The sequence below is a fragment of the Mustelus asterias genome, chromosome 22 (genome assembly GCF_964213995.1).
Source record: "Mustelus asterias chromosome 22, sMusAst1.hap1.1, whole genome shotgun sequence".
Classification (NCBI taxonomy): Eukaryota; Metazoa; Chordata; class Chondrichthyes; order Carcharhiniformes; family Triakidae; genus Mustelus; species Mustelus asterias.
The window spans coordinates 64,978,492-64,992,886 of NC_135822.1; the positions used below are offsets into that span (position 1 = coordinate 64,978,492).

Genomic DNA, 14,395 nt, shown 5'->3' on the forward strand with positions numbered 1-14,395 from the left:
TAACTGGATTCAGTTGTGATACCCGCCATATTCAATAATTTGCCCACATTTCCTTGTCCAAGCTTACACTTGAAGATCAAGCAATGTACTGGATAGACTTTTCTGCTCATGTCCCAACTTGCAGAAAATTTCATTTGCCAGGACAGGGCCTGGGTGGGATTGTTGTGCTCGCTGACCCATACTGGTTTACAGACCAAGAATATCTAGATTTAAAAACTTCCATCTTGTTTTCAAATCCCTCTGTGATCTCACACCTCCCTAGTTCTTTAATCTCTTCCAGACTTACAACCCTCCAGGATTGGGCAGCACGGTGACACAGTGGTTAGCACTGCTCCCTCACAGCACCAGGGACCCAAGTTCAATTCTGGCCTTGGGTCACTGTCAGTGTGGAGTTTGCATGTTCTCCCCGTGTCCACGTGAGTTTCTTCCGGATGCTCCGGTTTCCTCTGACAGACCAAAGATGTGCGGGTTAGGTTGATTGGCTATGATAAATTGCCCCTTAGTGTCAAGAAGATTAGCAGGGTAAATACGTATTGCCGGTTCAGGGCCTGGATGGGATTGTTGTCAGTGCAGGCCAGTTGGGCCAAATGGCCCCCTCTGCACTGTAGGGATTTTATGATTCTATGATATCTGCATTCCTCCAATTCTACACTCTAGCACATCTCCTGATTTAAATTGTTCCATCATTGGCAGCCATGCCTTTAGCTGCTTCGACTCTAAGCTCTGGAATTTCCTCCCTGAACATTTCAACTTCTCTATCTTGTGCCTCTTTTAAGACACCCCTTAAAAACCTACCTGTTTGATCAAACTTTTGATCATCTGGTCTGACATCTCATTCGGTGACTTGCCTGTGAAGTGCCATGAGATGCTTGACTATATCAGAGATACAATATAAATATGAAGTTGTTGTTGTTATTGCAGTTTTAAGGTAGATGGGGAGAAAAATGAGGGTAGGTGGTGGTGTTTGGGGACTGCGGGACGTAGGGTGAGCTGAACTATTGCAGTTTTCCCATCGGCAATATATTTGTGCCAAAATTAAAATTTATGGTTTCATAGGTTATCCAAGAAAAAAACAAAGCTGCTCGTTCCAGAAAGAGTGGGTTTAAAAGCTTAGATTCAAGTGAAAAGTAAACTGTTAACTGCATCCCATTTAATGAAGCATTCTGTGAAGAGTGGACCACAGACTAGAATCCCCAGGAGAGTTCTCTTTGCTGAAAGCAAGGCTGGGGCAGGTAATACGAGCCTGATCTGCCTGTCTCAAACAGTGCAAGGTTGCTGCTCACTAACACGCTTTGAAGATATGTCAAGGAACCATACTTCTCTCTGTCCCTTGCACTGCTTTTAGCAAAGCTAAGTTGTGTATAAAAAAACTTTGGTCATTTATATCTTTGTTAAAATCAACCCATCATGTTTGAAATTTGAAATTTATTTTCTCAACTTCAGTGACACAAAATCCAGCCACCTTTGAGGCTACAAACATATTTGAGTAAGCAACCATAGCAAGGATCTCTGGTTGATTTCCCTCTCTACAACTAAGGGGCAAAAAGGAAATTGTAGCACCGTCCACTGCCACTCCAGGTCCACTAACTCAGTGCAGACTCAGGATTGAAACTGGCACATTCGCAATCAGAACAACTTGATTTTCCTCTGAACTCATTTTCAGCATCATCGTAACAGAGCTCTGAACTTCTGTAAATAATGTGACAGCTATGAGGCCACGATAGACTTCTGCTGTTCCCATTCACCGTCCTTTTTATTTCACTGCCTCAGTTTTCTATGAGGTTGCATGTTGTGAGGTTTTGGTTGTCATACAGTTTTGGTGTCAGATATTGTCATGAACAAGTTCAAGTCTCTCTCCCAGCCTGTGACCCTGTCCTGAAGCTCAGGAGGAGTTCATAAGCTATAGGAGCAGTATTCGGCCCATCGAGTCTGCTCCGCTATTTGATCATGGCTGATATGCTCCTCATCCCCATTTTCCAGCCTTCTCCTCATAACCCTTCAACCCATTACTAACTAAAAATCTGTCTAACTCCTCCTTAAATTTACTCACTGTCCCAGCATCCACTGACTTTGTTTTGGGGACTTTATTGAGGGTTACTTTCAAAGATCACAGTGAGGTAACTTCTGCTCTCTTTTCCTTCGCCTTCGCTTCTCTTCTTCTTCAGCCCAGTTCCAGCAACACTGCCAAGGCAACAAACGATGAATTGAGGACTAATGACACATTAGGTGTAGGTGTGTTGGACTGTCTGCAAAGGTTCCTGAGGGTTGAGGTATTATGACATACCCCACCCCAACATCAGTAACCTGTAGAGTCTCTAGGCCAGCTACAATGTCAATTCAAACATTGTTGCCCTGTCTAAGAAGCTCTTGATGGCTCTAACAGTTTGCGTTTATATCCGGGAGATGGTGGAATTTGGGTAATGTCACTGCTCTAGTAATACAGAGGCCTAAGCTAATGCTATGGGGACATGTGTTCAAAATTCCATTAATAAGTCTGAAATTGAAAGTCAGCCTCAGTATGATGACCATGAGACTATCAATTATTGTAAAAACTCATCTGGTTCCTTTGCAGGTGAGGATATCTGTCAATCTTATCTGGTCTGGCCAACAAGCGACTGCAGGCCAACAACAATGTGGTTGACTCTTAATTGCCCTCTGAAATGGCCCAGCAAGACATTCAGTTCAAGGGCAATTAAGCCAACAAATGCCCACATCCCATGAAAGAGCACACATAAAAGATAAAGCTTGTTGCCTGATTGCCTCCATAAATGTTCTCTGGGCTGAATTTTGAGCGTTCATTGGGGCTGGGAAAGGAGGCAGGAACTAAAAATAGCAACAATGGGTGGGGTGCCAGTTCTTTTTCACTCCCAGGTCATTTTTGTCGATGCGGGTTGGGGCAAGACTATCTGCTGTAGGGTGTTGGATACTGTTTGGTCGGTTTCAAAGAAGTCTTCTGTCTTAAGTAGATTAACTGTGCATATTTATTAACTATATGTACTGTGTACATATATACACTAAAGGATTCAAGATCGGAGATGTCTCCATGCCTGCTTGTCCAACTCTAGATTAACTCCGAGGTGTGGCTCATGCGTTCTCCTACATTACTGTGTGGGCAGTAGTGCACTCAAGTTAACTCTATACTTGCCAGTCCCTGAGAATACACCACCCCCTCCAAGTCTTTAGTAAGACTTTCAAGTTATTCCAATTTACCCCATGTAGTTACATCTTGTTACTGCCCCATCTCCCTCTTCAAGTCTTGGCGAGTTGAAATAGTCAGGCAGTCTGGAGGACTTGTAACTCTTCCATCACTTGCTCACACTACTGTCACTCTTTTGTTGCAGATAAATTTAGTCATTGTGGAGATTGTTTTAACATCAGTGTGGAGATTGTTTTGGCATCTGGGTATCTTTTCATTTTATTTTTCCATTCCTTGGTATTGAACCACTTTTTGTTGATTAGGCAGTTGTGGTGATATGTAGTTGTTGATGTATCCCATTTTTTCACATTTCAACAATTCATTCCTATTTATTTCACAGTTTTCGCTAAAGTTTGATTACTATCTTCTTTTCCATTTTTTGAGTTTATAAATCTTTTCATTCAGCTCAGCAACAACTCTGGTAAGTTGAGTTGTTTTTGTTTCATAGTTTTCTGTGGATCTCTTGTAATTTGGCAACATCCCCTGGACATTCAGTTCTTTTCGGGATCTTTCCTCCATGGTCACTGACTACTGTTCAGACTCCTTCAATTAATTTGTTAGATCTTCAATCTGTTCCATAGAATTCACTTTTTCTGCTTTTAAAATCTGGATTTGCTCTTCCATACTGCGCATTTCATCCTTCATGATGTTCAGATTGGACCGAAGTTCAAGATGTTCCATCAGTTTTGGTTGTTAAGTCTGCTTTCAAGCAACTGTTCTGATTCATCAGCAATTCCTTCTCCTTTTGCTGGTATTTTGCACAGTGCTTACGAGCCACTCTGACACTTGAAGTTCATCAAATTTTAATCAAAGAATGCTTCGTTGAATTTGTTTCTCTAAGTTTATCATTCAAGCATTTCACGTCCTCTTTCAAGTGTTCGTGACTGACATTGCAGTGTTCTCATTAGCTCTTGTTTTTCCTCATCAAACACATCTTTTGTATGTGAAAGTTGATTCTCTACACTGATCAGTTTTTCCTTTGGAGTATAATTCCTCTGTGCTAGCATTCAAGCTTGAATTCTGTAATTGTGTTAATTGTTTTTGAGATTCCACACACTCTTCTGTGAAAACTTCTATTTTCTTTTGCCATTTTCAGTTCTTGATTTTCAACTCTTCATATAGCTCCTTGGAAAGGTAGGCCAGAATTCTCTGACCTTGTCTGTAGCTGGGGTTTTCCAGTTTTGCTGCAGTGAATGGAGATTTGGCTGAGCATCACGATCTCCGTTCTCCCTGGCAGTGGAGCGTGTGAGACAGAAGAATTCTTACCGTAATGTTTTTCCAAGTTTCTTCCAATTGTGTAACCATTTTTTTCAGCTCTGTGGTAGCTTTCTTGTACCTCTGTGAAATCTCAAAATTTTGTTTGTTCAGATTTTGAACCATTTGATTCATTTGAAACTTTAGTATTTCATTCATTTTCAAGTGTATATACTCAGAGTTTCAAATTTTCCAATTCAGTTCTGATATGAACATTTTCTAACCTTATTTCATTTTTCTTTTGCAGGTTTATCTAATTTGGGTTTCATCAGTTAGCTTTCATTCATTCAGGGCCAACTGCTCATTGTCACCTCCTGTTGTAGTTCAGGTAGTATGTTGGGATTTCCGGAAATATATATTTTTGGGAGTTATGGGAAGTTCCCTGCCTCTCTGGCTTATTTGCAGATGCACTTCTGGTGCTTTATGTTTTTAAATTCTTGTGTGCTCCACAACTTGTTAAACTATTCATCAAAGGCATTTAATGTTTCATAAATGCTGGTTGAGGATTACTTCATTTGCAAACTCACCTAGCCAATATAAAAAGGTATTAATCTGGACTTTAATCAGTAACTGCTTGTATCGACCAGATACGCACTTCTCCATTTCAGTGCTATGCTTTAAGGTCATGAATGTTTCAAATCCTGGTCTTGATAACTGATTCCTTAGTCATGGTTTTTCCAGATTAATTATTTTTTCCTTTCTCAGAGCAAGCTCGGTAGTTTGTTCAGGTTCCAACTTAGGAATCTAGTTTTTCCAACAGAGTTTTTAAATAGCAGTTTCTGATGACTGAAATATTCAAAAGTCCCTTGGGACTTGCTTTATTATGGAATTTATAAATTTTAGCTCACCTCTGCAAGATCTGCTGACTCTGCACTCTGGGAATTGAAGTTGGACTTCCAAGAGATCCTATGGAGTCTTCTGCTGCAGTGAGGAATTTAATATTTCTGCTTTCAGCTTCCAAACCTTTCTTTGGAGCTATTCTCTGGTGATTTTCCTCTGTGTGCCTTATTGCGCTTTTCTAAAGGTCAGAATGCTTCTTCCAATTTTTCTTCAATCTTGCAGGATTTTAGTTTCTCACTGCCTTTCTCTGTGAGGCTTTGGGTTTTTCCATTCTCTACTGCTATGTTGTATGATATCGTTCAGTAGGTCTTAATGAAGACTTTGTAGTTTTAAGTAGGTTGACTGCATACACTTAGTATGTGTACACTTAGTATGTCACAAGACCTACAAATATTCATAAATACAGCAAAGAGTTTAAGTTCGGAGCTGTCTCCACTCTTGCTCGTGCATATCGCTCTCTCCAACACTTGACTAGCCCCTAGGTACAGGTCATGTGTTCTCTTACATCACTACGTGGACAGCACTGTACTCAGTCCTACATCAATCCAATATTTGCCAGACTCTAATATTACATTATCCACTCACCTGTGGTGGATAGCCGACCTGACTCAAGAGTCAGATTTCTGGCCAGTTATAGGAGGCTGACTTCAATTTTCTGTCAAAGACTCTAGGTTCTCACTGGCAGCAGGGACAGATTTGGTTCCTGGAGGTGCCTCCCAGCTGTGGACCAGGGTGCCAGAGATCCAGGTGGACTTCGAGATCTTCCCCGCATGCCTGGGTTCATTCACCGTATTGTTGCATAGATGGAAAATTTGTTTCTTAGTTTAAGTTGTAAAAACAAGTTGGGGAGAGGGTGCCTTCTTCTTGAATGAAGCCTCTCCTCCCATATTTACTATTTTCAGCCTGTTACTGCTTTCAAGCTGGAAGGCCTCTGATTGGCTCTCAGTTCCAAGAGCTCACCTGCCATCCTTAATTGAATGGTTAGTCTGTCTCCATGCAATTAAGGGAAATTGTGAAAATTATAGTGAAAATCATAGTGAGCAATCCTTTCCCCCGGGGAACGGGTCAGCACCTGGAAATAGTCGTGACATTTGTTTCCCGCTGCTGGAGAGAAAATCCTGCGCCTTGTCCCTGTCACGAATGCTCCAACTCTTTCACCAAATGTGGTTAGTTTCTTGTTCATCTTAAGTTCCAAATACAAATCCCTCATGACTTTACAGCCCAACGACAAGATTTGTCATATCTCTTAACTCATTCTTTTCCTGCACATCAGTTTTTCCTGGCCTTCTATAATCTACTGTCTTGTAGGACTCAAGATGTCACCTTATTTACAACTCCCCTGGTTTTAGCTCCCCGGTGACATTTGACTGCTCTAACATGTGACAGTTCTTGGGTTTTGGGTGAGGCCTCATCTGCACAATGGTTTGATAAACTGGCACTATGCTCATTAGGTGAGGAAACATGTTGGTTCCTCTGCAGATCGAAGCTTCTCCAGGCTCCTGGTTCATTTAGAAAACTGTGTCCGCAGTAGCTGGAAAGAACTGGTTAGTTCACTCTGCATCTACTGATCTCTAAAAATGATGCTGGGATACTACCACTGTTAACATAAGGCTCCTGCCAGTTTAGCAAGGTTATCAAGTGTGCTTGATAATTCTGTTTCTGGGTCTCTGGCAGATCATGGATAGGAGATTTTTTGTCTCCAATTGTCTTTTGCATACTGCCTTGCTTTGCAGTGTGTGCAGTGCAATAAACAGGTGAAAATCATACTTTTTTTCCCTCTTTGTTACACTGATTGCGGGCAGAAATCCTATCAGAAAATTGTAGCAGTCTGTCAGGATCCGAGGTTTTATACATTTAAACAAAGTAATTGTGCCTAAATATCGATGCCCAATTCAGATGCATTTTCTCTGACTTTGACCTTGCTTTTTTTCCCCTTTTTCAAACAATATTATTTTTAATTTCTCAGGTGACTTAGACAGAAATTCTGCATTCCTCCATTCCGCAAACCATCTATTCTACTCTTCCATTTGGCATTCCCTTATGACTATAGTCTGGGCAGGAAGTCTCAGAGCAACACTTCAAATTACAGCACTGGCAACAGAAAACATTATTTCTTTATTTATTTTTCTCTATGTGTATTATGACACCAAAATCTAGACATATAGCAGGCTGACTCCTGATAGATTATGAGATAGGGCTAGGTATTGGATTTTAAAAAAAATCTTCCATTATTACTTTAGTTTATTTTTAATAAGCAATTTTATCTTTTTAGTCAACAGTTGTCAAAATTTTTAATACCGGATGGTTTCACTGTGAAATATCTAAAGATTCATTGACCTAGTTTTGACCAATCTGAAAACTCATAGAGGTCACGAAAGCTACGAGTTATTGCTATACAAATCGTTTAATTGGAATATTGAAGAAAGAACTCACAATTATACAGAGCCTTTCTTGTCCTCGACACCTCAAACACTTTGCACCTAACACATTATTTTGAAGTGCAATTACTATTGTTTTGTAGGTAAATGCGGCAAGCAATTTGGATGATGCAAATTCCACAAACAGCATAAAGAACATAGAACAGTACAGCACAGAACAGGCCCTTCGGCCCACGATGTTGTGCCGAGCTTTATCTGAAACCAAGATCAAGCTATCCCACTCCCTATCATCCTGGTGTGCTCCATGTGCCTATCCAATAACCGCTTAAATGTTCCTAAAGTGTCTGACTCCACTATCACTGCAGGCAGTTCATTCCACACCCCAACCACTCTCTGCGTAAAGAACCTACCTCTGATATCCTTCCTATATCTCCCATCATGAACCCTATAGTTATGCCCCCTTGTAATAGCTCCATCCACCCGAGGAAATAGTCTTTGAACGTTCACTCTATCTAAAGATACATGACCAGTTAATATGGTTTTGATGATACTAGTTGAGGGATAAGAACATAAACAGGATCACAAGTTGGACCGATGGAAGCTTGAATAGTCTAGAGTAGGTGTAGTATTAGCTGTTTCTGTGTTGTATTTGTTACGTGATTCTACTTGTGCAAAGAAATTTCTCCTTAACTCTTCTGATGCTGAGACAATTTTAAACTGATGACCTCCAACACTAACTTCCTCACCAAAAGAAGTAATCTCCCTATTGAATAAACTCTTCGCTGCTCCATTGAAAATACCCCCTTTACCACAAGTACCTCATCATAAGGATAGCTTTTTTTCATCCCTGACATTGTTTTGGAGAATCTGTGCTGTACACTTATTATGGCTTTACTGTCTTTTCTAGAGTTGGTGCCCAAAACTGCAGTACCTCTGAGGTCTGACTTTTGCCTCATATAAGTTTGCCATTACATTACTGCTTTTACACAGCGTCTAACAGTCCGTCAGTCCAGTCCTAGAGTGACAACCTAGATTATATGCTCAAGTCCCAAGGCGGAGTTCAAATGGACTACAGTACTTTTGAACTCAGAAGGATGTGTGCTACTAATCTTCACGCCTAATGGAGGATGGACATTCCACTGGACCACATATTTTGCCCGAACTGTTATTCGTAATGTGTGAACCCAAGCACTGAGCTTTAAGACTTTCCTTGACCATGGACGATGACATCAGAATTGAGACCAATCCTGTCCTTAAAATAGCACCAACTTTTTCAGCTGAAATCACAGAAGAGATCAGCAGCAAAAAGCTTGACTAACAATGAATTCTTCCCCTTTCTCTATCCAAATTGTGAAAGAGTCTCCATCACCACTACATAGCAAATGCCAACATTGTAGTCTGACATGTGCTTTGCCTCCTTAGCCAGAGGAGGGATTTCATAGGGTTGGGCAGCTCCAATTCTGCTCTTAGGTTGGTTGAAATTGCAACTCACCTACCGCAAACCCACACTGCATTCAACAAAATGGAACTGGATATTTTGCCTTGAATTACATCTTGAACAGCTGGGAAACCTTGGAGGTGGGGGGTCTCTATCTCAAGAATGCACATATGTACAATTTATAATGTATATTTTTGAGCATCAGAAGGGAGAGCCATGTGAATGGAATGTATTCCCTTCAGGATCTTCCTTTTCCTTGAACCTTTCTTGAGCACTTTTGACCCCAGAATCATTATGGTTGCTCAGCTTGCTCTGCACTCAAAAAGAAATGGTACCTTGAAGATTGGGTGACTGGGGTATGGGTTGGGGAGGTAGTTATATGTGTCTGATGACAGCGGTAGTGAATTGGCAGCCTGTCTTACACACTGGTTTCTTTTCTAGAAATGGAGTGTGATAGAAAACTGGTTGGGCTACAAAACTGACGAGCAATTTCCAGCCCCCATTTTCTACCTGGCACTGAAAATCAATTGAACTCCTCCTTCCCTGATCTCCACACGATGCACACTTTCTTTTCATGTACAAATTCAATTCAGGCAAAAAGCCGTCTCCTCACCTCGGAATCCATTTCCATTTCCATTGGAGCAGGCCGGGGAGGGGGAGTCTTGGGGTCGGATCACCGGTGCAAAGGCGCTCTTCTGTTTCACTGCGGGGAAGACAGAAGATGAGAAGGGAAGTATGGCAGATGTGCTGGAGGACAGAGGGACTGCAGATGCCACAGTCGGACTGGAAGGCATAACTGTAAGAAATCAAAAAAAAGGGGGAAGAAAAGAACAGCTCTGTCTTAGACATAAAGGACCCATCTCCTATGGAAGTGGAGTATCAGATTTGTGAAGTGAGGCAAGTTTATAATTTAAAGGAGCACCACATCCGCAAGATAGCATTTGGCAAACACCTTCAGCCATTTGAAAATACACGGTGACCATCTCATAGCACGTGTTGAAAGTGTTAAAACCGTTTCTTTGCTTTCACTAATCTGAAGCATGAATTCTGTTTTCTCTCCTTAGATGCTGCCTGACTTGCTAAGTGTTGCCAGCATTTTCTGTTTTTAGTTTAGATTTCCATCAGCTGCAGTACTTTGCCTTCTGATTTCCCCTCTCCTCTCATTTCATGGAGGCACTGCGTCTTGTTGGCTGAGTTGACCAAGTGCTAACACCTCAATATTTATGTGTGAGCATGAATGGTGAGTGTTGCCAAGCTATGGAACAGAGAGGACAACACAACTAAACTCGATCCTGTCCACTCTTGATGAATTCCCCAAAGGGAGCCACTGGATAGAGGTTCGAGTAATTTTCAACCTTTTCGTGAATTTATGCATTCAAAGCTGAAATCATGACATTTGAGTTGCTGCATATAGGTTTTTTTTACACTTTTTAAATGAGTACTGCTGTTAGGTGGAGGTTCTTCATTATTCTCACTGATGTCTTATTTTCAGAGCTGCCAAGGTTATTTTCATCACTAAACTGCAGCTCTGATTTAAACAGCTAACCCAACAAAGACTACAGTTAGGATAATCTAGTTCTATGGACATCTTGGTTGTAGTCCATTTACCCAGAGTGGGAGCTAATGCAGATAACAAGAAACAAAGCAATCACACATTCTTATTATTAAACCATAAAGAGTAGGGGTATAACTAGCTGCTCAAAAAAAGCCTCAAATTTGTCAACAGTTTCACACTTCAAAACATCCAATGCCTCATTCCCTGCCTCGGGGTCATGAACTTTTCCTACATGCGCTGATCCTATATCATTTGCATTACAAAGGATGCCTATTTCCATCTACTTAATTCCTGTCTCTATCTTGGCTTAGCTCACCTGATGCCGAATTGTGCTTTTGTCAACTCCAGACTCGACTATTCCAATGCTCTTCACTTGATCTCAGATATTTAACCCTTTATAAACTTGAGCTGATCCAAATTCTGCTACCTATATCTAGAATCATACAAATTCTGTTCAGCCATTCGCTCGGTGACCTACTTTGGCTCCTGGTTGAGCAATGCCTTGATTTTGAAACTTTCATCCTTGTATTCAAGCATCCCCGCGCCCCCCACCCCTTGCCCCCCATTGGTCTTGCCTCTCTCTCTATAACTTCATTCCGCCCCTCAATATTTCAAGATTTCTGCATTCCTCTAATTGTGGTCACTGGACCACCCAACAGCCTTTGCCTCACCATTGTCAGCTGCCTGGGCCTTCAGTCTGAAATTCCATCCCTAAACTTCACCACCGTTAACTTCACCTATCTCCTCCATTAAGATGCTCCTTTAGCTTGGTCAAAGAACCGTGTTCTTTGATCAAGCTTATAGTCACCTGTCCTAATACTGACTCAGTATCAGTATTTTAAAAAGCAAATATTTTATCAATATTTTCATCTCATTATGGCTCCGGCAAAGCACCTTGGGAGGCTTTACTACATTAGGGATCACTATAAATGCAAGCTTTATTGTAAACTCTGATATTTCTCTTGCTGGAGATTTTAGGGAAGCAGTATGGAAGTGGTACAATTCCAGCATTTGCTACCGTAATTAAAGCTTTCTTTCAAACTGTGGCCTTCACAATCTCGATGTAGGCTTGCCTAGCAATTCTTTTTGTTTATTCCCAGGTTATTGGTGTCATTTGCAAAGTCAACATTTATTGCTCATTCCGAGATATCCTTAATTGGCTTGTGAGGCCATTTCACAGGGTGACTGAGAGTCACATGGCTCTAGGTCTGAAATCACACGTCTCTCGGTCTGAAATCACACATCCAGACCAAACTGGGGTAAGGACAACAGATTTTCTTACTTAAAGGACATGAGCGAACCAGATGGGTTGTTATGAGAATTCAGTAGTTACATGATCACTATTACTGATAGTAGCTTTTTATTCCAGGTTTTATTTATTAACTGAGTTTAAGTTTCCCAGCTGCCATGTTCAAATTTGAATTCAGGTCTCTGGATTATTTGCTCAGACATCTGGATTATTAGCCAAGTAACATAACCATGATGCTACTGTTCCCTCCCTAGCTGAAAATAGTTCCCTGGTTTTGTTGACTTTCCAACACTTGCAAATCTTACTGCCAGGTTGCTTATGAAGAGAGAAAGAGTGATAAAGAACAAGGCAGAAAGAGAAATTCAGAGTAGAGGCTTGAGAAGGAAGAGAAAATAATGCATTAATGATACTCAAGCATCTCTGCAGTTGTGTGGTAGGTACAACTTACTACCTTCAGCCATGTCTAAGTTTTTGGCGTGAGACAGCATAAGGACTATCACTGAAAATCTCAGTTGTGAACATAAAGAAAGAAGCACACTTATTCATTGATCTGTGCTGTGCAGGGATCTTTTCAACAGCACATCCTTTATAGACTTCCTGTGAACATCACTTTCAGGGAGTGAGAAAGCCGCAAGTTATTTTATCTGTGACCAATTTTAGAAATTCAATCCACATCTCTATTTTAAATTCTCAGTAGCGCTCCCTATTGCAATAGTTGATAAATGCATGGCTCAGCTTAAAACTCTCTGTTGCAGACAAAATGGGAAAGCAATATAAAATTTAGGCTGCAGGCAGATTGAGGGACATTTCAGTCTTCCTTCGCTATCCTCTTTTAGCAATTTCTCATGTACACTCTGACACTGATACAAAACACTAATGTTACTGCAAAAATATACTCAGGCATCAGGAGCATCAGACCATATTACTGGAATATTAGTCTTAAACGACAAAACTAAAAAGTGGAAAATCTTGGATCAAACTCAAATAATGTGAACACTTAAGTTGCTGTCAATGCTTTTTTTCCCCCATCTATTCTTCCTTATCCACTCTTTTTAGCTCTCCATATTTAAAACTTTAATCTGAAGGATGAAGAGTTCGCAACAATTCAATAAACGTTACATGGCTGTTTTCTGAAATGTGCTTCACTTGCACATAGCTTGAAGATGTTGGGTCCTACAGCACCCAAGTTATCACTTGGAAAGAGTGAATTTTGCAGTTTGGTCGGAAGAATAGAGGCATAGACTGTTTTCTGAATGGGGAGAGAATTCAGAAATCTGAAGCGCAAAGGGACTTGGGAGTCCTAGTTCAGGATTTTCTTAAGGTTAACTTGCAGGTTGAGTTGGTACTTAGGAAGGCAAATACAATGTTAGCAGTCATTTTGAGAGGACTAGAATACAAAAGCAGGGATGTACTGCCGAGGCTTTATAAGGCTCTGGTCAGACCACATTTGGAATATTGTGAGCAATTTTGGGCCCTGTATCAAAGGAAGGATGTGTTGGCCTTGGAGAGGGTCCAGTGGAGGTTCACAAGAATGATCCCAGGAATGAAAATCTTGACGTATAAGGAGCGTTTGAGGACTCTGGGTCTGTACTCAATGGAGTTTAGAAGGATTAGGGGGGTTCTCATTGAAACTTACAGAATACTGAAAAACTTGGATAGAGTAGGTGTGGGGAAGATATTTCCATTAGAAGGAGAGACTAGGATCCACGGGCACAGCCTCAGAGTAAAGGGACAACCCTTTAGAACCAAGATGAGGAGGAATTGCTTCAGCAAGAGGGTGATGAATCTATGAAATTCATTGCCACAGAAGGCTGTGGAGGCCAGGTCATTGAGTGTATTAAAGCAGAGATAGATAGGTTCTTGATAGGTAAGGGGATCAAAGGTTACAGGGAAAAGATGGGAGAATGGGGTTGAAAAACTTATCAGCCGTGATTGAATGGTGGAGCAGACGTGATGGGCCAAATGGCCCAAATCTGCTCTGAGATCTTATGGTCTTATGGTTTTACCACAAAGACAGAAATGTATTCTACTCACCACTCTCCTACAGGACTTGCAGGCAGGACCAGTTAAGAATTAGAGAATTGGGGAGTAATTGAATAATTTTGTCTGTAAACATAAATCATTCCACATTTGAAAGTCACACATTCTATCCTTAGCTTTATATAATATTTTAACTCTATCTCATTATGTATTGTTAACAGTGGCAATTTGGGGAACCCAGAAGTAGAGTTGGTTCTTGCATAGGAATAGGCAACTACAGTGCCATCACAGCACGATAAGTTTACACAGCAATTTCCATTATAAATCTGGACACAGGAATTTATAAATTTTCCATATAACAGAAGATTTTTTGGTGGACGGAGTTCATGCAGATGTAGAATTTTTAATATGTTGTACATACACAGGAACGTAATATGCAGTAGCTCAAAGTGTGTCATATCAAATGTACATATGTGTTATACTCAGTAACACACAATGTTCTTTT

At 40.8% G+C, this 14,395-nt stretch overlaps 1 protein-coding gene across 4 annotated transcripts in view; it reads right to left on the minus strand.

The window, feature by feature from the left end:
• Positions 1-14,395, minus strand: part of LOC144510145 (transcription factor COE2) — a 264,281-nt gene that overhangs the window by 6,246 nt on the left and 243,640 nt on the right. Inside the window, exon 15 of one of the 4 annotated variants that reach the window (XM_078239522.1) lies at positions 9,720-9,902. The exons of 2 other annotated variants lie outside the window; for them this stretch is intronic. In XM_078239522.1, the coding sequence (XP_078095648.1) occupies positions 9,720-9,902 (183 nt within the window). The remainder of the gene's footprint in view (positions 1-9,719; positions 9,903-14,395) is intronic. One more of the 4 variants, XM_078239523.1, reaches the window with a different exon arrangement.